Genomic DNA, 20,931 nt, shown 5'->3' on the forward strand with positions numbered 1-20,931 from the left:
ATGACGGCAAGCGTTCTCTAACTTCATCATTGAAAACGGATCCCTAACCATGGACAAAAACCTCCCTACAAAGCCTTCCGTTCACTGCATACATGTATCTACGTATACACGACACGAGTAGAGCTGTGGGGTTGAGCGAGACGCAATGGCGGGGCTTGGCGTTTTTTCCTTAGACATATGTAAAAATCTTTGTGGGCCATCCCCGGGTCTCGCCCAAACCTTCACCGCTCTAAACGGCCAATCCAATCTTCAATCTATATGATCTACACGAAGTAGCCTTACAATTTGTTGCCCTCGCGCCAAGAGAGCATCAAGTTTCTCAGCCGTATCTTCTCCTCTTCCCCGCTAAATATTGGACTAATTGTCTGGAAACTTAACTCCCAGAGTTGTAGGCGGGTCAGGCCGAAGTGTTGTGCCACAATTGTATACTCGTTCGAAAGGGGTGAACAAAAAACCCCCACATCATCCGTCTAAGTACTGTAGTTAGAAAATAGCTTTGAGATGATAGAGTTTCAAGCCAGCTGAGTTATCTAGCAACAGAAAATACCAGCAAGAGACACACGATTACCAAAATAATCTTGGAGGTAAGCGAGGCGCGAGTGCTAATATTCCCCTTGCTGATTTTTCTCTTACCAGAATCCTAGCTGGCTTAAACACTCAAATCGGAGAAGTGGGAAAACATACGCATAGAATCAGGGGACACTGCTTTTCCACCCACCAATCACGGAAATGATGATCTTGGAAGGATCCCGTTATCATTTTGGCGTGTACGTTGCATGAAATACAAAGCTCCAATGCCAATTTCCTCCTGGATATCTTTGCGCGAATGGCATCTGAAACATGAATAACATGGCCAATTCTGTCCGGTTTAAAGGAAAGAAGGACAAGCAATTCTTCATCGTTTGATGTCTTTGCAGCTTCTGCAAAGTGAAGCGTTACTCCCAGCCCGTTTTCTTGTGCTTTTGAAAAGACTTCACGAAATATCGTGACATCACCTTTCTGCAATCTCCTTATTAGCGGTCAGGACTCAATATGCATCTGCGGCCTACAGCATTCTATACTAACCATAGGATCGCCACAAAGATCAACTCCCACAACACCCCGATACTTGTAGCGAATGGCTAAATCAATGCATTCTAAAGCCTTTTGAAAAGAATCGCGGCGATCAACAGAAAGCAAAAGAACAGTTTTCATGGAAGTTGATGCGTCTTTTTCGTATTGCTCGATGCTCTCCAGGACAGTCTCAACATATTGTTCCTTCGACATCCCAGTCTCTTTAAACTCTCGTGGAGTGGTACGAAGTTCTAAGTATGCAACACCATCGGCCTCAAAGTCCTGGAGAACTCTCTTGGTGGAATATCGGACACTTTGGACGTCGTTACAAAGCTGGTAGATATATTTTGAAAAAAGAGGGAACTTTCGAATTCCACGAAAAGTAAGCCCTGGCCGCCATGATAAAGGTTATACATATCATACAAATGTCTCGAGGTCATAGTCAACTTTTCCCGGTGGAATTACGATCATGGGGTCTTCCAGCTCGATACTGGGCTCTGCTTCCTTGCGTTTTTTGTATATCTCATGGAGACACTCGCGAGTTATACTTCCCGATAAATGGGCATGAAGTTCCTACATACAACACGATAGTCAGCCCGGTTAGATCTTTGATAAACGGGGTTGGAGAAATAACAATCTTTGGCAGTTGTTTGCAGAAAACTTCTAGTTCCTCCATGTTGACTGACATGACGACCACTGCGGACTGAGCCTTTTTTTGTTTTTACTACTGAGGTTTAGTTGGGAAGTCTCGTCTAGATCAAGCGCAAGCATGCAGGGATGGGGGCGATGAGGCTAACTGAATCTTCTGGGGTTGATTATTATTTATCCCAGGCACATACTCTTTCAGGAGGGAAGCTCCACATCGGTGGATAAATAGTTTGTCATCCGTCCCCATAAGCTGTGTTTAGCTTGGTCTCGCACTCACACACTCCAGATGTAGAAGAGGAGGAAAGATAAATGCAGCTGCTCTTCATAAAATAGCTTCAGAGAGATGAGGGCATTCCGGATATCGGTTGACCTCGGATTTAATCGGGCTGGTCAATATGTATGTACCTACATAAAGTACATGTACCTGCCACTGCAGAGCATACATAGGTGAATACATAGCTTGTAGATCAAGCAAGTACTCTAAAGTTATAGAATTCGTGGTACTTGTTACCTACTGGACGTTGTTCATGTGGGTACTACACACTTACTTTCTAACCAAAACTGTTTGAGTCTCGGCCGGCAAGATCTACACAGCCGCGAAAAAGTTCGCGTCTTCGTTTGCAAGTGTGGGCCTGTTGAATCCCTTTATCCTTCCCGGTCGCTAATTCGCCCGTTCGCACCTCGCTCCTCCCTTTGCATCTGCATCGCGACATCGTTCGCTCCCTCCCACCCTACCTTAACTCTCCTTCATCCAGTCTTCCTTCAGCCTTCCATCTGCATTCCTCGTTAGTTAGCTGCTGCTCTTCGTTCTCCTGCCATTTCACTCATCCTCATCTTCTCAGAAGAATCCCTTGTCGGAAACGTTTACTTGAACGGCAAGACACGATTGAGTGTTGCAGCCCCCCGTTACCGACATCCCTACACCAGCTAATTTCCCCTTTTCATATTCACCTTACCTCTTCCCGTAGGCACTAGGCGTCAAGCAAGACAATATTGCATCGCACCAGCTGCTAAATTCCCAAGATTCCCAATCCATCCATCCATCCCCTTTCCTCCTTCCCACCCCCTCCCCTTCCCCGAATCTCATCCAACCAAACCGTCTTGAAAGACGTCTGTCAATCTTTCTTTCCGTGAGGCGTCGCTCGTGGGGTACTACTCTGTTGTTCTTTGTTGTCATAATAGTCCATTCGCTCTTTCTACCTTTACTTTTAATTTTTTTTGAACGAGAGAAAAAAACCTCAGCCTTTCCCTACCAAGCATACCTTCTGGGAAACAAAAAGGTTTAACTTTCTTTCGCGACAAGCAAGTGCATCCCATTAATCTTCGGAGGAACAGCGCCGCTCACTTATCCAACACTATTACACTATACAATCATGTCCGATATTCAGGATAGAATCGCTGCTGCTAGGCGAGAGGCTGAAGGGCTTAAGGCAAAGATTAAGATCAAGAAGGAGGAGCTGGCAGACGCTGATTGTAAGCAAAATACACGATTCGAGTTCCATTTATATTGAAGTGAGAATGGCATGGCTGACCATTATTCAAAACTGCAGTGCGCCAACTGGCAAAAGAGACACTTGAACCCCTACCACGTACCAATATGAAAGTCCGAAAGACACTGAAGGGCCATCTCGCGAAAATCTATGCAATGCATTGGTCAACAGACAGGAGACATTTAGTGTCAGCCTCACAAGATGGTAAACTTATCATCTGGGATGCTTACACCACCAATAAAGTGCATGCCATCCCACTCCGCTCATCATGGGTGATGACCTGTGCGTACGCTCCTAGTGGGAACTATGTTGCATGCGGTGGTCTGGACAATATTTGTTCAGTTTATAATCTTTCTTCAAGAGATGGGCCCACACGCGTTGCACGTGAGCTCTCTGGGCACTCTGGATACCTCTCGTGCTGTAGGTTTATCAACGATAGGAGGATCCTCACTTCGTCCGGAGATATGACCTGTATGCTTTGGGATATCGATACAGGCGCCAAGATCACGGAATTCTCTGATCATCTCGGGGACGTAATGAGTCTCAGTATCAATCCAACAAATCAGAATATCTTCGTTTCTGGTGCTTGTGACGCCTTTGCAAAGTTGTGGGATATTCGTACCGGAAAGGCTGTTCAGACCTTTGCTGGCCATGAGTCAGATATCAATGCTGTTCAGTTCTTCCCTGACGGAAACGCTTTCGGAACTGGTTCTGATGATGCAACTTGTCGGTTGTTTGATATTCGTGCTGATAGAGAGCTAAACACATATTCGGTGAGAACACTCGTCTTTATAATACTTTTCAGCCGGGGCTAATTTCCGAAACTATTCTTAGTCTGATCAAATCTTGTGCGGTATCACATCGGTTGCGTTTTCGGTTTCAGGCCGATTACTGTTTGCGGGATATGACGATTTCGAGTGCAAAGTGAGTATTAAAACTTATTTAAACATCCCTAACACTTTAAATCCTTATGTCCAAAAAGGACACTCTATCTTCAATGATTTCAGCCGCTAACGCTTTTCCCTACTAGGTATGGGATGTGCTTCGTGGAGAGCGTGTGGGAACCCTAACAGGGCACGACAACAGGGTCAGTTGCCTAGGGGTCAGCAATGATGGTATTAGTTTGTGCACAGGATCATGGGATTCTACTGTAAGTCTGGTGGTCTGGTCATTCCCAAAGATGATATCTAACCTTTATCTAGCTTAAAATTTGGGCGTGGTAATCCTCTATACAGCTACCAGGAACTTTTTTTTCAAAAAAACAAAAGGCTATTGATTGGATGACGAGAAAAAGTTGTCTCTGCTGGCAATTAACGAACTGGCTCGATCTATCACCCTCGGTATTTTTTTTTTTTTTTTGGTCGGGGAGTAGGAATTCATTGGCTACTATTTCTATTCGTTCATTTTCTTTTTTTATTATATCTTCCCCCATTCTACTTCTAGCAGCAATCATTAAGTCCTTATTACCTGTAACCTATGTTTCCCTACTTATGGCTCTCATTATTTGTCTTTGTGCGCGTTGCTAAGTTTGCCACGCCTATCATGTCCGTCGCCGAGCGAGTGTAGTACTGAGTAATATTTTTCCCTTTTTTTTTTCGAGCTGCAAGAGCACGAGGCCTCGGAGTTTTTCTTATCTTTGATTCTTTCATGTCAAGAATATTTCCCCTGCCTTTCAAGGCCGTTACTCTAAGTAGCCAAGTAGTAGTAGGCATTTACAGTTGTTTGATCCTTCGCATAATTAGACAAACAACCTGATTGTGTTAAAATGCCAAAATCCAAAGGGACAGAGGATTGTCTATATATACCAGACTTGCCATGGTCTGAGCAGTGCAGTCTGGCGCTCTAAAATAGCCTTTGCGCAAAGCTCCGGCAGTGCAGATGTCAAAGAACGCCTTCCGTACTGGTCTCATATTTCGTGATCGGGAATTTAGATTGCTGCGCGCTGACACTGTGCATTGTTTCTACCTGGCTTCTAGAAGGGCAATCCTGCACCATCAACCCCTGGCCAAAAGCCGCCTCTTCTTATTCCACTCTCCTTTCCTGTGTCGTGATGAATCCAATGCAGGTATGTGGTTCCGTTAACCTGGGGGGCATGCACCAGAAGAGTAGCTGGGTTATGGGGAAGGTGTGTTCAACAAGCACTTCCTAGGGTCTCTAGCACTGTAGTTAGAGATGTAGTTAGTAGTTACAGGGTAAGGATCTCCCTAGCCAAATGAGCATAAAACGGGCGATGCATCCGGTTTCATAATTCCCTAATAACTACATGTAAATATCAAGAAGTAAGCAGAGTTCGAATGGAGCAGACCCTTGCTGTTTATGAACAATAAATTTCTTGGGAGACGCATATTATCTTCTACATCACGATACTGAGGGCATACCTAAACCTACATATATTGTACCTACATATATGTAGGTACATGCAGTAGTTATCTGAGCTTTTCTTGGGACGGTACATGTACTCGTAGCTTTATAGCGTTTCCGAACACGACCAATATTGCATGACATACGAAAAAGCGCCAAATCCACCTTTTTGTATGTCATGCAATATTGGTCGTGTTCGGAAACGCCATAGAGCTACGAGTATGTATGAGAGGTCGTGGCATGCCACACCCCCCTGACACCTGTGATCTTTTTTTGACAGGCACATCCTCCTGCACAGGCGAACCGACGGTAGGTCAACCCAAACTCGAAAAAAAGCAATTTGTGATCCTTGCCGAACAATGTGTGGTCAGCGTTTCAGAGGGGGGTTCACCGCATCATCATACATCACCTCCCCCTTTCTCATCCAATTGCTTAACTTTATCGCCTTAACCTGAGATCAAAGTTTGGGGTATCAAGGTTTAAGTCTAGGTAGTTTCCTTCGAACCAAGCTACTCAGGCAGTGGTTGTTTCAGAAGATTTCATATTCGCACGAATAACGAAACAATTGTCAACACACATCCATAAACAACATACCGGCATAAATACCTACACATACATCAATTTCTCATCGTTCTCCCTAGATAGGTTGTTTACTATAATTTTATTTACGGTAGGACGCGCCACTACACAGCATATCTACTAACGCCCACGTTCGGTGACGTTCCTGCTTTCTAGCCCCCTGCCAGACCCTACAAGATCCCCGCTCTATTCTCCTACCACACCACCGCCCCCCCTTCAATTCTCCGCCCCACCCAATACTCATCTTCCTCCCTTGTCCTCGTCCATCAAGTAGACACACTACACACTTCAACACCCAGAGTAATAAAAAAAGAAACAAACCATGGATGAGCTCGAATCAATTAAAAGTGCTGCATCCCCCGCCGCTCGTCGTCATCCAGAAGACGTCGACTCGGATGATTATAGTGACCAAGAAGATTCTCACTTAAACCACGAAGACGGAAAAGACGAAGACGGCGACGACGACGATCCAGACGATATTAAAATAACTGGTGTAGGACTTTCTAGAGATATGCCATCCTTTAAGCATACATCGAAGCTTTCGCTGTCAGGGTCATTCCAGACTGTATGTTGTCATCTTTCGCCTACCCCAATACTCTTCATTCTTCTCGTATTGTCCCATGACTAACCTAACTATTAACTTAGGGTGTTAAAGGAGTTCTCGCAGATGCTGTTTCTTTTGAGTCTGCCAGGCGACGGGAACGTACGGCCAGAGCATCTCCGGGTCAATACGCGGGCTATACTGAGCCCGCAATCGCTGTTTCGCCTCCAAAACGCCGGGAAAGTGATGGGGAGAGCGGCAGTGACGACGATTTTGTGAAGACATGGCGGAAAAACCGATTGGCGGAACTTAAAACAGGTGTTGCGACCACAAGGAGGCAGTCTCCAAGTAAACGAAAGTATGGAAAGGTTGAAGCTGTGGATGCAGCGGGCTACTTAGATGCTGTCGAGCGCGTCTCATCAGAAACTATTGTTGTTGTGACAATCTACAATGATTCGGTATGTACACACCTGCTCAAATTTGGCACATAGGCGAAAAGAAAGGGGTGAATTTCTGCCTTGAATGAGAGTTCCTGACGAAGAGAAAAGTCATCAGAAAGTCAGTTCGTAGAAGACTGCTTTAATACACTGGCCCGCCGCTATCTCACAACTCGATTCGTCAAGCTTCATTACCGAGAAGCCGAGTTTGATCCCGAAGTCGTGCCCGCCGTACTTGCTTACAAGGGTGGTGAATTATTCGCGAACCTTGTAAGGATTGTGGACGAGATTCCACCAGGCAGAAGTTTGAGCACCGATAGCTTGGAGCTGGTTCTCCGAAGGTATATGACTCCTGTAGGCAAGGATCACGTAGTATCACTCTGCTAACTTTCGTTGTCACAAATAGGGCAAATGTCTTACACGCGGATTAGAGGATAGGCCTGGCTCCTCTACTGGACATAATGATATGAGATGGCATGGTTAGTGTTTGAATCGGTTTTCTTTTTTGTCTTCGTTCTTGCCTTTGTTCGGTGTGGAGTTTTGTATTGTACTAGGGTACATATGTACTCTCGTTTTATTGTCTTCATATTCTTGTTTTTTATTCTTCTGGTATTTGGATACCTATGGCGCTATTGGGGCAGGGGCTAGGTTTTGTAGTGGTGGGTCAGGCACACCAGGTAGTTTTTCTCATTTCACATTTCAGGGTAAAATAACTTACTATCCCTTCATACCCTAACTGTTCCTCCTGATACCGACCAATTCAGATACTACCTCTTGGGACGAAGATTTAACACTAGATGATACTTCTACATTACATTTAATCCTTCCGCCCTAATTTGAGGCTTTCAGATTCGAGATTATCGTATAAATCTCTGTCATATGTGATGAAATGGAGTCCTAGAAGCTTGAGACGCAGATGAGGGAGATCATCAGGCTATAGTATATATAGTTAGATTCTTCGCGTGAAGACGTCGGGGAGGGGCAGTAGATAGTTGATTGGTCGGACGAACCTGGTTAAAGAATCTCAACACCTCCTTCCAATGTGTTCCTACATTCAGATGTTCCACTGATTTAAAGACTTTCTTCTTCACAAGGATGTTTTTACCCCAGAGGTGTTCCAGCAAATGCTCAGCCCATCTTCTTTGATCGTTTGGCGAAAATTTCTTCCACTCATCAAGACTAATTTCTTTAATATATGAGATTAAATATTTGCCGTAATATCTACATAAGTCAGTAAAACTATTTACCTTAGCTACTTAATATATTAGATTAAACTCACAGCCAGTTGTTACTCGATTTCTTGATGAATATATAGTATTTTTTCCCCACCTCCTTCTTCAACCAATCAGCGACATATATCCCACCATCCAGACCAGGCGCCGTTGGGAGTAGATGGTTTAGATCACGAATTAAAGCCATATAAGACCCTGCTTTATATCGTGTGACGCGGCTTTGATTGATATTGCACCATGTCCCCTGTGTTTTCCCGCCAATTAAATTTGATATTTCCATTCGACTAAAAGTCTTAGAGTTTGCAGGAATATTCAGACGATTTCCCGGAACTAACTGGGAGGCTGTAACGGGCGTCTCCATTTCGGAATCACTATTGGAAGCCTCATAGTAGGGACTATATATCGGGCCAACAGCCTTACGTTGTGGGGTCCGACCACTCACGCTTGGTGCTACAGGAGTTCGACTCCCTACAGCTTGACCATCTGCAGCTCCAAGACCACTCGGAGCTGTGAGAGCTTGACTCCTTACAGCTTCATTTTCGACCCCGGAGCCATCGGGTGTCGCTAAAGTTTGGCCCTGTGTGGTTCGACCCTGCGTGGTTCGGCCACCTATGGCTCTAAAGCCGCTCGCAAAACCACCTAGAGGTGCGACAGTTGGGCCTGCCGCAGTATGACCTTCTGCGGCTCCAGGGCCACTCGGGCTCGGAGCTGTGAGGGCCTGGCTTTCCACGGCTTCGCCTTCTGCAGCTGTAAGGTTATCCCCGGACCCATCCGATGTCATCAGAGTTCGGTCATGTGTAGTTTGTCCTCGTGTAGCTCGGTCTTGTGTACTTGGGGCACCCATAGCTCTAGAGCTGCTCTCAGAGCCGCTTGAAGCTACAGCAGCTCGGCCCACTGGGGCTTTATCCCCTTCAGTTCCCAATCGGCTTCGAGTCGAAGAAGCAGTGGCCGGGGTTCGAGCTTCAAGCTTTATGGCTCGATTCCTAGCCCTTCTCTCTAATAGCCTTTGCTTCCTCCTTACAAGGCCATATTTCTCGTCGACCAATTTCTCTTTCTGCTTCCTAGATGCCTGTAGTCGCTCCTCAGCGGTTTTGAGGAGCTTTGCGTATGATGTTACATCGTCGTTGGAGTCCTCAATCTGCTCGTTGGTCTCCTTCATCCTCTGTTCTAGATCCTCCAGATCTATTGGCTAGACGTTAGTCTGATTGTACTACTACTAGTAAGTAGAGCGGAGTTTGTTTCTTGATGCTAAAGCGGAAATTGAAGCTGACCTCTGGAAATAGCTTGTAAATCGGATCCACAGCTGTCTCCATCATCTTCGTCATCTGAAATAGGTATAGTATCTTGTATTTGTACGAGTGGAGGCATTGTTGTGAGCTATGCGAGGTGTAGAGTGGTTAATTACCGTTTCGCGATATAATATTAGTGTTACATACAGACTAACCGTATTGGGGAAGATCTTCGACAGGGGGAACGATAACCGTGGTTTTGGATGCTAAAGATCTTCAGAGGCCGATAATTGGAACTGTCAACTAGCGGCGTCAGAAAAGCGGTGATAGTGTGAAAATTGTATCTACCACTAAGACATTCTTTTTGGCAAATTTATAGTGAATCACAACGGACAAAGGGTGATATCAAGTTCAATTACCACAACCCCAAAAAACCCTGGCCCGTAGGCCTCCCTGCCACTACCCTTTATTTCTACTTCCCCCACCCCGGATACGTAAACAAGCCCAATTTCTTTTTGTCGTGCCCAAACATACCACTACTACCTGCTCTTCCCCGAAGCCAGATGCCCACAGAATGAAAAAGAAAGAAAAAAAGTGACTAGGATTACCAACTGAGAATAAAGATAGAGGGTAAAGGAAATAGAAGTTAAAGAATACGAATCAAGGACCAGGCGGGTGATGGATGGTAGCAATTGGGTAGGAAAGAGGGGAAAAAAGTATAACATATTGTACAAGACCCAGGCAGAAAAACTTCGCAGAAATTGCGCCGCGAAAATATCCAGTATCCTACTCCAGCCCACACCTACTTCCACTTCCATCCCCGCCCGATTTTCACGGGATCCAAGCTCGATCATCCTCCTATTGTTTTTTCTAGGTCTTGCAAGCACTTCCCCAATGTACTTCCCCGTCAATTCTTGAGAATTATGACTCTGGCCGGTTCAAGTCAATCGTGATATTTTGGGGGAAGGGAAAGGTCTATCCGTTCAATTAAACATCGACCCCACATTCTTGAACAAACTTCCAGAGCATTTGTGTAAGATGTGGGGGTAGTGTATATAAATCAACATGAAATTCCCCTTGTTCAACATCATTTTTAATGTATGTATCGGGGGTTTTGTTGTCGTGCACCATTTGGACGACTTGGAGCAAATGCTCCTCTTGAAGCTTTTGCAAACCATCCGCCAGCTTCTCCATATCAAACTACAGTGCGGCGCGATAGGTTAGCAAAGGGGAGCTCTGTCTTTATGTTTTCGTCGAGATTGGAGCTCTTACAGCACGCTCGCTTCGCGACTTCTTCTTAACCCTCTCCTCGCCGTCGTTCTTACGTTTATCGCGTTTCGTTATACCATTTTCTTCTGGTGGCGCTGAATCTGCGCCTGGTACGGGCCCAGAGAGAGCTAGTTGTTTGAGGAGGTTCGGACGTGGATTCGTGAATGTCTGCGCAGAAATTAACACATAATGTCCAAGTGAATATTTAGGGACTACTCACCACCGTGTGGATAGATTCATATTTGTTCTTCTGGAAATTCAGGTCATGGCGGATGGGGTGATCACCACCTTTGTCCACACCATGCAAAATAATCTCCATATCGAACTCACCCCATCCTTGCTCGGAAAGCAGAAATGGCGGCTTTTTTAGAACTGCGCACGCACATGACGTTAAAACAAAGGTTTCTTTCCTTCAACCCTCTCCGCAAACTTAAACGCAATGGATGTTTATATACGAACCCCTTGTGGGATTAGTGAAAGTCGGATGTAACTTATATGTTACTTTATCAAAGAGGCTCGCGGGCATTTCCTCCCCACTGGGTCCTAGGACAAAGATACGAATGGACCATTCTCGCATCGGGAATCCATCGTTCGAGGGCACATTGTCTCTAAATATAGGGAAGGCTGTTAGCTCTTTTTCCCAAATAACTGCGATCATACGCGCAAGTAAAGAGAAAACAACATAGTAGAGAAAATAGTTAACATACAGAATTGCCTGCTGCGTCACAAGCTTCACCTTCCGAGTTACCTAGGAGTCGCCAAAGCCTTGTTAGCTCCACGTCCAGTTTCGTCGCTCGTCTCTCCAAGCAATCGCGTGTGCGCGAATAATGACCGCGTGTGCGCGTCATTATTGTCCGCATTGCTCTCAACTATCCTTCACTTTCCTGCCAGAGTCGGGAAGGAGACGCGGGAAAAAAACGAACACACCTCTGTCATTGCGAGGATGCACGGTCTAATGAGAAGTTCAAAGGTGATCGGATTAGGTAGTGGGGGGCGTGGTGGAGGACGCGATGGTTGCTCTCAGCGATATTAGCTCCGGGAGGTGCAGTCACAGTTCTCGGTGCAAGCTGTCCAGCTGTGTCTAGCTGGTTCTCGAGGTGAACGGGTTGATTGATGTGGGGGAAAGAGGAGCGTTGTTATTTGTTATGGCGGGTTTTGGGTCTTGGCAAGTCACGTGCCGGGTGCCACGAAGCGCGCCTCAAAGTCACCAGGTGAAGGTTCCACATCATCATGGAGCGTCACTCGTTAAAGCATACCTTGTTCAATCCACCACAACACCCACAACACCGACACAATTATAGAAAAGTGGAATATTTGACAAGTTTGAAACCTTTCTATTTGTGGCTTTTATTTATTTAAGTCCTTTTTTTTTTTTCGTCAATGCACCGGGGCAAGATCCATTTCCAAAGTCATCATCTTTCCCCCAATTCTCCATAGCGCCTGACAGTATAAACGAAATAAGTCAATCAATCAAGACATTAGAATCATGTCCACCCCGTTTTGGAACCCCCGAACTATTCCAATTAGCTTATCCTATCCTCTGTGACTGCACCGAAATCACTCACCTGTGAATGTGCATATACACCTTTACTATATCATGCTTTGAGATACAGATACACACACAGTGAAGGCATTCGTATCCAAGGAAGATAATCATGAAGAGTAGAGAAAGAAAAAATACCAATAGAGAAAGAAACACAATAGCAAAACGACAACATAAAAAAACCTGACACCAAACCAATCCTTTCCAGTTGATCCCCACACCCAAGCAAAAAAGAAGACATAAGAAAACAAAGAGAGACAAATACACATGACCTAAGAAAAGACGACGGATAAACCTGCCACCCTAATGGAACGTAATGATAAAAAAGTCCTGCATCATAAAAAAAAAGTCTGGTGTCAATATACTTCTCATCTCCGCAACCAGCCGCGCTTCTTGGCTTCCGCTGTGGTCTCAGCCATATCTGCGACCTTCTTTTCCCAAACGATCTTTGCCTGGCGCTGGGCTGTCTGCACATAGACCGAAGGGGGCGCGGAGTTGAAAAGACGCTTGACATTGATCTCCCGTGTGCCTCGGTAAATCATTGTAACGCCTTTGGTAAGCTCTCTAGCCTTTGAAACCAACAGGCCCTTGACCTCCAATGCCTGTTGCCCTGCGATTTGGCTGAAGTCGCTTGCGATGCGGTTTGCGTCCGTCTTTGCCTGTTCAATGAGAGTCTGTAACTCCGTCTTCTTCTGCCCAGCAACCTTCTTCCATCCCGAAAGCTTAAGCCATGGAGACCCAAAGTCAACCTCGAGGGTTTCCTTCATCACAGGCTTTTGCTTCGTCCAGAGCGAAACGTTCATCAGACCCCAAGCCTCCTCGGCATCCAGCTTCAAGGTATAAACCCCGTCGAAAGGTTTCGAGAGCTCGGCTTCGATCTTCGCACCGCCTCGAGTAACCTCGACGAAAAGGGCTGGCGGTTTCTTGAGAAGCAAGTACTTTTGCGGAGGACGTACAAGTATATGATTGTCACCGATGACATGAATGCTGAATTGATCAGATTCGTTCAACGAGAGCAATGAGGAGTCATAAATAAGACTCGAAATGTCCATTTTTGGCCCGCATGCAGTAGAAATACTTGGGGCAGACTGCATCGCGGTATAAATGGACGTAAATGCCGAGATTGATGTGGGAACGGCCAAGGTCGCCGTAGAGGTAGCCGTGATCGCGGTAACAGCCTTGATCACAGTCTCTGTGACGTCCTCCACTTCCATGGATGACTTCGAAAACTTCATATATGCGATTGCGAACGTCGCCCCAGCGAGCCCACATACAAACACCCAACCAACAAGGAACAACTTCCACAAATCATCACGCTTCTGCTCACGGATCCAGTACAAGGAGCCCGTAGCGTTACCGTCTTGACGGTGAGGGGTTTTTTCTACATCTCGCATTAATGGGTTGAACAAAGCGGAGGAGGACGTACGCGTTCTGCCAACTGGCGCTGGAGAGATTTCCTGGCTTGAAGAAATGCCAGTGATACAAGCCAAGTTTCGGTTCAACTGGCGAACATCGAGATTGAGGAAAGTGGACAGATCAACAGGAAGACGTTTATGCACCAAGTTACCATATTTCGACTCCGATTGGGATTCGAGACACATATGCACACTGCGCGTGTCGAGAGCGAAATTCTCGGTAGGCTTATGATAAAGCGTATTCTGTGAGATAACAAGAGTCGGGACGGAATGCCTAGCCATGAAGGACCTTGCATAAACTCTGGTCATTCTTCTTTGTGTATTATCGTCATCCGAAGAGAAGACGACTGCAAGGTGAGGGAGCTTCCATCCAGGAGTTGTGATCTCAGGACCATCATCGCCATAGGTAGATTGCACCGATTGATTACCGTTCAACCATAGGCAGATGTTGTCCGGACGATTTTCCCGTTTAGAAGACTTTGCAGTTGTACATACATCTACAGCCATCTCCACGCCGAAGGACTCGACCAGCTCGACCTCAGGTGAGCAGCTACGAGTCCCGAAAGAGGAAACAGGAATGACATTGAAACGGGAACCTTTGGATCCAGATTCCCAAGAGCTTAGAGAGCTTGTCGATTCTGTAATAGGTACAGCCAAGGCACCACCTAGCTTTGTAATTATGTCATCCTTGGCCACTGTGGATCCAATATAAAGAACACGGAATGGTTCATTCATGATAAGCTGAGACTTGCTCATAGTCTGGCGGACGGTAGCAAAAAGCTTTGTTGGTGGAGGTTCTTCAACCCGAATGTGAGTGTTGATCTCGCTAGTCTCAGCCTCGTTGAAGTTGCAGATACTGTGGCTGACCGAGATTTGTTCGCCGGCAAACTCTTCCGGTTCTTCAAAGGTAATCTGCTCCGAGATTGATCCGTCCGATTTCATGGTCATTCCACTACATTCGAGGGGCTGCTCGTCTAACCCACCGAATGCTGGGATTCCTGGATGGGGATCGTTATGTTGTGTCTCGACAGGAAACTCTGCGAGAGACTCAGCATCTTCGGCAGATGCACTGTCTTCTTCTTCACTGTTTTCGTCCAAAGAAGCAACTGATGATGCATCATCTTCGTCGTCTGTAAGGAGGGTAGAGTCTGTGAGGATCTCATAGGTACTTTCACCCATTATGCCATCGCCGTCCTCTGAATAGGTCGGCATTTTTTTCCCCTTTTTTCAAAAGAGCCAAAATTTAAAGATGGGAAATTTCAAGGGATATTTATAGAGTTATATATCTGGGGGGGGGGGGGTAAGTCGCTGTATATCTAGTGACGTGGGACACAGCTGGTTTGTATAGCCTTGTTTTTTGGTCAGTAACAAAAGAACAAGATAGCGGTTTATGGGTGGAGCAGCGTGAAGCGAGAGGACAGAGAAATACACCTTTGTGAACGTAGTAGGTAAATACGAAGAGTCCAGGGTGTGAATCGGGGGGGAGCTTAGAGGTTGCGGGGGAAGAGGGAGGGAGATAGAGGGAGGGGTTTCTTTCCAGTGTTGTATGTGGGTCTCGTTACGTCGGGACTTTGAGGCTCCTCGGCACCGAGAGGCAAAAAGCTACTGCCTTGTTGTTCAGAGTTGAGTCAGACAAGAGAAAATCTGAGAACGAAGGCTCAGGATTGCGAGAAAGGAATCGCCGCACAGTAATAGCTATTCAAGAGTTCCTGGTAGCCAACCGTAGCATGTAACAAGGTTAGACTCTCAGTTAAACGCGGGGCAAAGCAGGTCTATTTGTTTGTATTGCACACAACTAAAGTAGCTATTAGGAACTGTCTCAGAGATAAAAGTAGCTCAATAGGGATCTTCTTCGAAGGCAATAGAAACAAGCTGTCGGGCCCAGGCAAAACGGAAGAGTCTGAGTGCACAAAAGACAGCGAATGCCGTGAGAAGATGAGGAGGAGAAGAAGAAGCACAGAGTGGGGAGAAGTGGTGTCCTTCTTCTAAAAGGTGTGTATGAGCTCAGCAATGGTTGTTATGGAGCCTTGGAGGGGTAAATTACACCAGGCCAGGTGAGCTGCAAGCTGCATCACGCCTAACTCTATGCAGCTAGGCCGTGTGTTATCGCAGTCCAGGATAAGGGTTACTCTCGCTGAGGATGGCACACGTTTCCTGCGATATCTCGATTGACCATCTCGTTCGACTGTAGCCGGTGGCTATCCATGACACAGAGGCATGGGGCGGGGCGGGGGACCGGCAGGTACCAATTCGTGTTGGATATGTAGAAACATCAAAGTTCCTGGATTCAAACACATGCAGTTGTTGTACGGGCAGCTCTTAAGCTTGCAGACAGACTCTCGTCAAAGTTATAATAATATCTGAGACATCGTTACTGTTGCCCAGTCATAGATAAAGCGAGTCATTCCGCCCACTTCTCTTCTTTTTTGCCAAAATTGTGCCCCGCCTATTACTACCATACATAAAAGAAGAAATCATAAATCATCCCTATCGACAAGTATCCAATTCATTTTCTTGGACTCGGCAAACTTCCTTGATTCCTGCTTCTATAAGCCTGCTCATGGCTAATCCTCTTTTTGTTGACCGCCTTATCCGATACCGTAACCTTCCCCAGAGAGCCGCATGAGACATAAAATAATGCCACGGAATGTTACCCCATGCCCGCTAGCAAGTTTAAAACATGAAAAAACAACACAGGAAGAGAATAATAATAAAAGAATAAGATATAACAGGAGAAAAGCCCGGTTTACATCTTCAACCTCAAGACCCACAAAAATGGCATCCGACACCAGCGTCAAGACTAGATAAAACAATGCAAACTAACCTATCCACCGTTGAAATATAAAACGAATTTATGATGCCAATTCTTGCAGCCCCGACCACAAAGAAGCGGAATTATAACGCGGTAGATGCAATGGGCAAGACAGAAAAAGGGGTAACAAAAAAGGTACTGTAAAACCAAAAAGAAAATAAGAAAGTGAAAAAAGTGAAAATAGTTAACATGGAGAGCAATACACAGACTCCGAGAGAAGTAGTAATCGATATCCACCCATCATTTATTCGTCTCTTACATCATGCCGATGTCCAACCGCCTGCCACTTCTACCCACTCAGAAAGACAACTTCCTGGCTTTCCTTCAATATCCAGAATATCAGTATCACATCTGCACCTGCACCCCACTCCATTCTCCTTCTCGGCATCCCAATGTTGCCAGTAGTCATCCTCTTCTTTTGCCTTCTTTGGATCGGTGGTTGTTTTCTCAATGAATTTTGGTCTAGGAAGCTGTCGAGCGGGAGCATTAGCCGGACAGTGCTGGATCGTGGTGTGTCGATAACCAAAGTCACGGAAATAGTGAATATCTGCGGGACCAAGGAGGGCACCAGCGGCAAGAGAATGAATTGGGGCATCTCCCCACTACAGTAATAATCAGTAATCAGATCTAACAGAACTGCAGGTATATTGGGGGGAAACACTAACCCGTTCTGTCCAGAAACCGCCACTTTTATCCATCATTTGGAAGAAATCCTCATAGGGTTTGCTTCGGAAAAAGTCCAAACGAGCGATTTCAAAGTTACTCCAGAAATGACACATGTTGTACTTTTCCGACTCCATTGCATCTGGATCAACATCTGGGAGCTTTCCGCTGTTAGGGTCAAGCTTCAACACCTCTTCAGGAAGCTTGTCCAATTTCTTCTCCTTGGGTGGTTCCGGTTTCTCAAGGAACATCTCCCATAGTCCCTTGGATGTAACGTTGTTGGTTCTTTTATATGCGGACGCATAGCGGAAAAGGTTGGGCACTGTTTCCTTTAGTTCCTTGACCGCAATTGTGAAACCGTATGTCTTGTTATTCCTTGCCATGTGCAAGAACGGATCGCTGAATCCATTAGTATCTGTAGAAATGCATCGTTATGGAGAGGAAACCCTACTAAGTGATATCACAGAAGTACTTGATCTCGGGCTCCAAGCGCCAGTACCATTCGTACTTTGCCAGCAACTCGTGCTTGTAGAAAAACCTAACCCCCCAATTCTAGTTAGAAACAGATCCCTGGCCGATGTGAAAAAATAACAATGTTCCATACCCAGAGTAAAACCGACACATGTGATGGTAACTGGCCATGCCACCGTACATAATTGCCGCATCTCCTTGCTTTGCGATCGATTCTGCAGCCTCATCATGATCTACCCAATCAGGGAATCCCCACATGCTGGAGTCAATCTTTCCAAACTCAACCGAACCACTGGTGTAGTTCTGAACAGCGTTCTTGAACTCCTCGTTGAAGACGCCGTCATTGAGGAAGACGTAGGGATAGTGGTACCAGCGATTGAAGTGACGTTCGATTGACTTGAGAGACTGAATAACACCTTCCAACTCCTTGTTCCGGGCAAGCACAACGAACGCCGCGTTTGCCCGCGGTGTGTTCGTCTCGGGTTCCAAGCATCCTGTAACAAAGGGCTTATCGAATTCTTCAGAGATTTTCCTGTATACTGTGGTCAGAATACCCCTATCATACAACTATCGGCCATTTCAGAGACCGGGAGTGAAAAAATCCCTACCTTATCGACGGAGGAGATCCAGATGGGATCAGTATTCTTGCGGGGGAATCGGGGTGTCGAATGAATAGGACGAGTATAAGAAGGACAACTGTTACAGGGAAAAGTAGGATTACTCCTAATGGTATCGTAATGCTGTTCCCTTTAGATAACTTGACCCGCCGCCGCAGGAAAGCTAACCGCGGCGACAGTCGATTCTTTGAAAAGTCCTCAAGCGATGGCATATTTGTCTTTGAGGGGAACCGTTGGTAAAGTTGGGTTACCAACCCCATACAATCGGGAGTGAAGGATGGAGGGGGTTATTGCAAGGTTGATAGGGAAGGGGTTCGGTTACGATAATTCCTTCGAAAAGAAGCTTATCGAGTAATATGTAACGCCTGAGCGATGAGATAGATGATGGATAGAAAAAAAGAGAATGGCAAGGACGGTCCGAGAGAATGGCTGCTGCTGTCAGAGCCACTGCGTACTCCTAAAAAATCTCAGTACGTGCTCTGCGCAACTAGCCCCGGCAAAGGAATAAACGATAAGTGGAAGCAAGTAGAGAACACACCTATTACAATCGATGTTGTATGGATGATGAAGATGCCGGCGAACCAGCTCTGTTAAGAGGATTGGAGATGATTGATTGCAGACAGCAGCAGACTTCGTCGCGAGAAGTGGCTGTTGGAGCCAAAAAAAACTGGGGGCCGCCGATGTGGACTTAGGGGAAAGGGAGAATCTGGCCTGCTTGTCGAGCAAAATCCCACTGTGTGATTAATCAGGTTAGCCGCATGTACCACTGTGGAGCAAAATATCAACCCCCCACGTGCAAAAGCTTTTACTAAGCCCTTGCCCAACTCCAAGTCCACCCTAGATGCCCTAAAAAATAATTTTTGGATTTCCTAAGGCAGCCTAAACAATCATTAAATACGAGTTGCACGAGTTATCACTCGCTGGGACCCTTCGAAGGTGGTTAAAAAGGGTGGATACGCCCCTGTCAATCCTATCTGTTCAACTTTAACTCCAGTACTACATTTCTCATAAGTGTAGGTGCAACATATATAGCTGCCAATCTGGGGCACTTTTCATGCAGGTTCAAGGCATTTACATCTACTAATCTTACCAACCTTTATTCAATAGGGGGAATGTGAGATCGACCATAGCCTCAGAGGTTTCCTATAGCAATATTTGAAATCTTAGTTACTGGATTACCAGATCATACGAGCTTGACTCAAAACCTTTCCATTACAACCCAAGTTATGATGTAGTCAGTAGGCATCATAGAGACAAATCCTAAATAACCTTTATTTTGTAGACCTTGGCTAGGCTCGATCCAATCCACTGCTGGTCCTGCTGTGCAGCTCAAGCTGCTAGTAGAGGGTTTCCTGATGCTATTTCTCATGAGTCTCAGACCTTGAAGCTTCAATTATACGCCAAAGGGTTCATTTTGGTAGATCGACGGCGCCGATTTTAGAGTATTACACTCCTCCAAAACCCATCCTCCAATCCAAAGGACAAGAGAACATCATCTTCCCCCGGGGAGATGTACAAACCTATTAATAATTTACCCGGGTGTTTTGTCGAGCACACGGATCTCTCCCAAACCCAAACCCAAACCCAAACTTAAGCATAACCCGCCAAGCCTTCCACCTCAATCACGTCTCCCCCTGCCCTGCCAGCACCTAGCTCCATACATGTAGTTACACGCGCGCGCACGCCCTCACAAACAACACCAAGCACTCGCACCATGTCGCACAAGTCCAAAAACCTCCAATATGGTAATCTACATGCCCAACCATCCATCCGCGGGCAGCTAGCGAACCTTTTTCCTCCGGGCTAACTGAACAAACTGCGCGCGCACAGAGATGGAAGAGCCCGCCTTCCTGCGGCGCCTGCGGCAGCAGCACGCCGGCGGCGGTGGGCCGGACCGCTATATCGCGCCGCGCAATAAGAAGACGGCCGTGGACGACGAGGAGGATGCGCCGGCGTATGTGATGGAGGGGTCAGAGGTGTCGAGGGAGGAGTTTGATGCCCTCACGAGTAGGAAAGGGGCGCAGGCGGAGGGAGAGGAGGGTGCTGCTGCTGGGGAGGAGAGCGTTGTGCCTGTTGGGGAAGAGAGTAAGGAGGTTGTGGGGAAGGTGAAGGGAGAGGAGGAGGCGGGAAGGGTGCTGAAAGAGAACGTCACTGAAATAGGCGTCAAGGGGAAGAAACGGAAGGCGACTAAGATCGGTGGCGATGATGATGAGCCGGCTGAGAAAGAGAAGAAGGAGGAGGTGAAGGATAAGAAGGGAAAGGCGACAAAGGCGGGCAGCAAACCTAAGAAACGAGCAGTCAAGCTGTCATTCGATCAGGAATGAGGGATCGGAGTAGTAATATATTGTGCCTAATTGTCATAGGCCCTAAAGGCATATAACCCTCACAGCGTGGTGTCCTGGCTTGCGCTGGTGTTTGCGGGATTAGGTAGAAGTGATTAAGTAGAAACTTCTTTTAGTTTTTCGTATGTTTCCTTCTGCGAGCCATTGGCTTTGAGCAATAGATAAGCATGCTGTAGAAATTAGTTACGGTTCTCATAGAGGCGATGCTCCTCTTTCCGAAGCCGTTTTA

At 46.2% G+C, this 20,931-nt stretch overlaps 11 protein-coding genes across 11 annotated transcripts; 3 read left to right on the top strand and 8 right to left on the bottom strand.

The window, feature by feature from the left end:
• Positions 1-278: 278 nt before the first annotated feature.
• LAJ45_07500 (uncharacterized protein) lies at positions 279-1,729 on the bottom strand (the record flags this gene model as incomplete). The annotated part of the gene is made up of 5 exons (XM_046117057.1): positions 279-470; positions 685-999; positions 1,066-1,416; positions 1,477-1,626; positions 1,688-1,729. The coding sequence occupies 5 exons, from the start codon at positions 1,727-1,729 to the stop codon at positions 279-281; spliced, it is 1,050 nt and encodes a 349-aa protein (XP_045969702.1).
• A 439-nt stretch (positions 1,730-2,168) lies between these two features.
• On the bottom strand, positions 2,169-2,878 carry LAJ45_07501 (uncharacterized protein; the record flags this gene model as incomplete). The annotated part of the gene is made up of 4 exons (XM_046117058.1): positions 2,169-2,181; positions 2,250-2,252; positions 2,437-2,475; positions 2,658-2,878. 4 exons carry the CDS (start codon positions 2,876-2,878, stop codon positions 2,169-2,171), a joined length of 276 nt encoding a protein of 91 aa, XP_045969703.1.
• Positions 2,879-3,074: 196 nt separating this feature from the next.
• On the top strand, positions 3,075-4,414 carry LAJ45_07502 (uncharacterized protein; the record flags this gene model as incomplete). Its single annotated transcript, XM_046117059.1, has 5 exons — positions 3,075-3,174; positions 3,252-3,964; positions 4,026-4,115; positions 4,222-4,341; positions 4,394-4,414. 5 exons carry the CDS (start codon positions 3,075-3,077, stop codon positions 4,412-4,414), a joined length of 1,044 nt encoding a protein of 347 aa, XP_045969704.1.
• Positions 4,415-6,453: 2,039 nt separating this feature from the next.
• Positions 6,454-7,540, top strand: LAJ45_07503 (uncharacterized protein; the record flags this gene model as incomplete). Its single annotated transcript, XM_046117060.1, has 4 exons — positions 6,454-6,696; positions 6,777-7,130; positions 7,221-7,450; positions 7,516-7,540. The coding sequence occupies 4 exons, from the start codon at positions 6,454-6,456 to the stop codon at positions 7,538-7,540; spliced, it is 852 nt and encodes a 283-aa protein (XP_045969705.1).
• Positions 7,541-7,926: 386 nt separating this feature from the next.
• On the bottom strand, positions 7,927-9,709 carry LAJ45_07504 (uncharacterized protein; the record flags this gene model as incomplete). Its single annotated transcript, XM_046117061.1, has 4 exons — positions 7,927-8,043; positions 8,120-8,330; positions 8,389-9,523; positions 9,613-9,709. The coding sequence occupies 4 exons, from the start codon at positions 9,707-9,709 to the stop codon at positions 7,927-7,929; spliced, it is 1,560 nt and encodes a 519-aa protein (XP_045969706.1).
• An 848-nt stretch (positions 9,710-10,557) lies between these two features.
• LAJ45_07505 (uncharacterized protein) lies at positions 10,558-11,775 on the bottom strand (the record flags this gene model as incomplete). The annotated part of the gene is made up of 6 exons (XM_046117062.1): positions 10,558-10,770; positions 10,843-11,007; positions 11,060-11,211; positions 11,299-11,447; positions 11,547-11,587; positions 11,767-11,775. The coding sequence occupies 6 exons, from the start codon at positions 11,773-11,775 to the stop codon at positions 10,558-10,560; spliced, it is 729 nt and encodes a 242-aa protein (XP_045969707.1).
• Positions 11,776-12,750: 975 nt separating this feature from the next.
• Positions 12,751-15,009, bottom strand: LAJ45_07506 (uncharacterized protein; the record flags this gene model as incomplete). The annotated part of the gene is made up of 1 exon (XM_046117063.1): positions 12,751-15,009. The coding sequence occupies one exon, from the start codon at positions 15,007-15,009 to the stop codon at positions 12,751-12,753; it is 2,259 nt and encodes a 752-aa protein (XP_045969708.1).
• A 275-nt stretch (positions 15,010-15,284) lies between these two features.
• Positions 15,285-15,973, bottom strand: LAJ45_07507 (uncharacterized protein; the record flags this gene model as incomplete). Its single annotated transcript, XM_046117064.1, has 3 exons — positions 15,285-15,406; positions 15,485-15,569; positions 15,947-15,973. The coding sequence occupies 3 exons, from the start codon at positions 15,971-15,973 to the stop codon at positions 15,285-15,287; spliced, it is 234 nt and encodes a 77-aa protein (XP_045969709.1).
• An 896-nt stretch (positions 15,974-16,869) lies between these two features.
• On the bottom strand, positions 16,870-18,572 carry LAJ45_07508 (uncharacterized protein; the record flags this gene model as incomplete). The annotated part of the gene is made up of 5 exons (XM_046117065.1): positions 16,870-17,211; positions 17,275-17,671; positions 17,724-17,810; positions 17,877-18,275; positions 18,352-18,572. 5 exons carry the CDS (start codon positions 18,570-18,572, stop codon positions 16,870-16,872), a joined length of 1,446 nt encoding a protein of 481 aa, XP_045969710.1.
• A 226-nt stretch (positions 18,573-18,798) lies between these two features.
• LAJ45_07509 (uncharacterized protein) lies at positions 18,799-19,606 on the bottom strand (the record flags this gene model as incomplete). Its single annotated transcript, XM_046117066.1, has 4 exons — positions 18,799-18,817; positions 18,899-19,093; positions 19,486-19,503; positions 19,566-19,606. 4 exons carry the CDS (start codon positions 19,604-19,606, stop codon positions 18,799-18,801), a joined length of 273 nt encoding a protein of 90 aa, XP_045969711.1.
• A 468-nt stretch (positions 19,607-20,074) lies between these two features.
• Positions 20,075-20,684, top strand: LAJ45_07510 (uncharacterized protein; the record flags this gene model as incomplete). Its single annotated transcript, XM_046117067.1, has 2 exons — positions 20,075-20,105; positions 20,191-20,684. The coding sequence occupies 2 exons, from the start codon at positions 20,075-20,077 to the stop codon at positions 20,682-20,684; spliced, it is 525 nt and encodes a 174-aa protein (XP_045969712.1).
• Between the last annotated feature and the right edge of the window lie 247 nt (positions 20,685-20,931).

The sequence above is a fragment of the Morchella importuna genome (assembly GCF_003444635.1).
Source record: "Morchella importuna strain M04M26 chromosome Unknown Morimp01GS024, whole genome shotgun sequence".
Taxonomy (NCBI): domain Eukaryota; kingdom Fungi; phylum Ascomycota; class Pezizomycetes; order Pezizales; family Morchellaceae; genus Morchella; species Morchella importuna.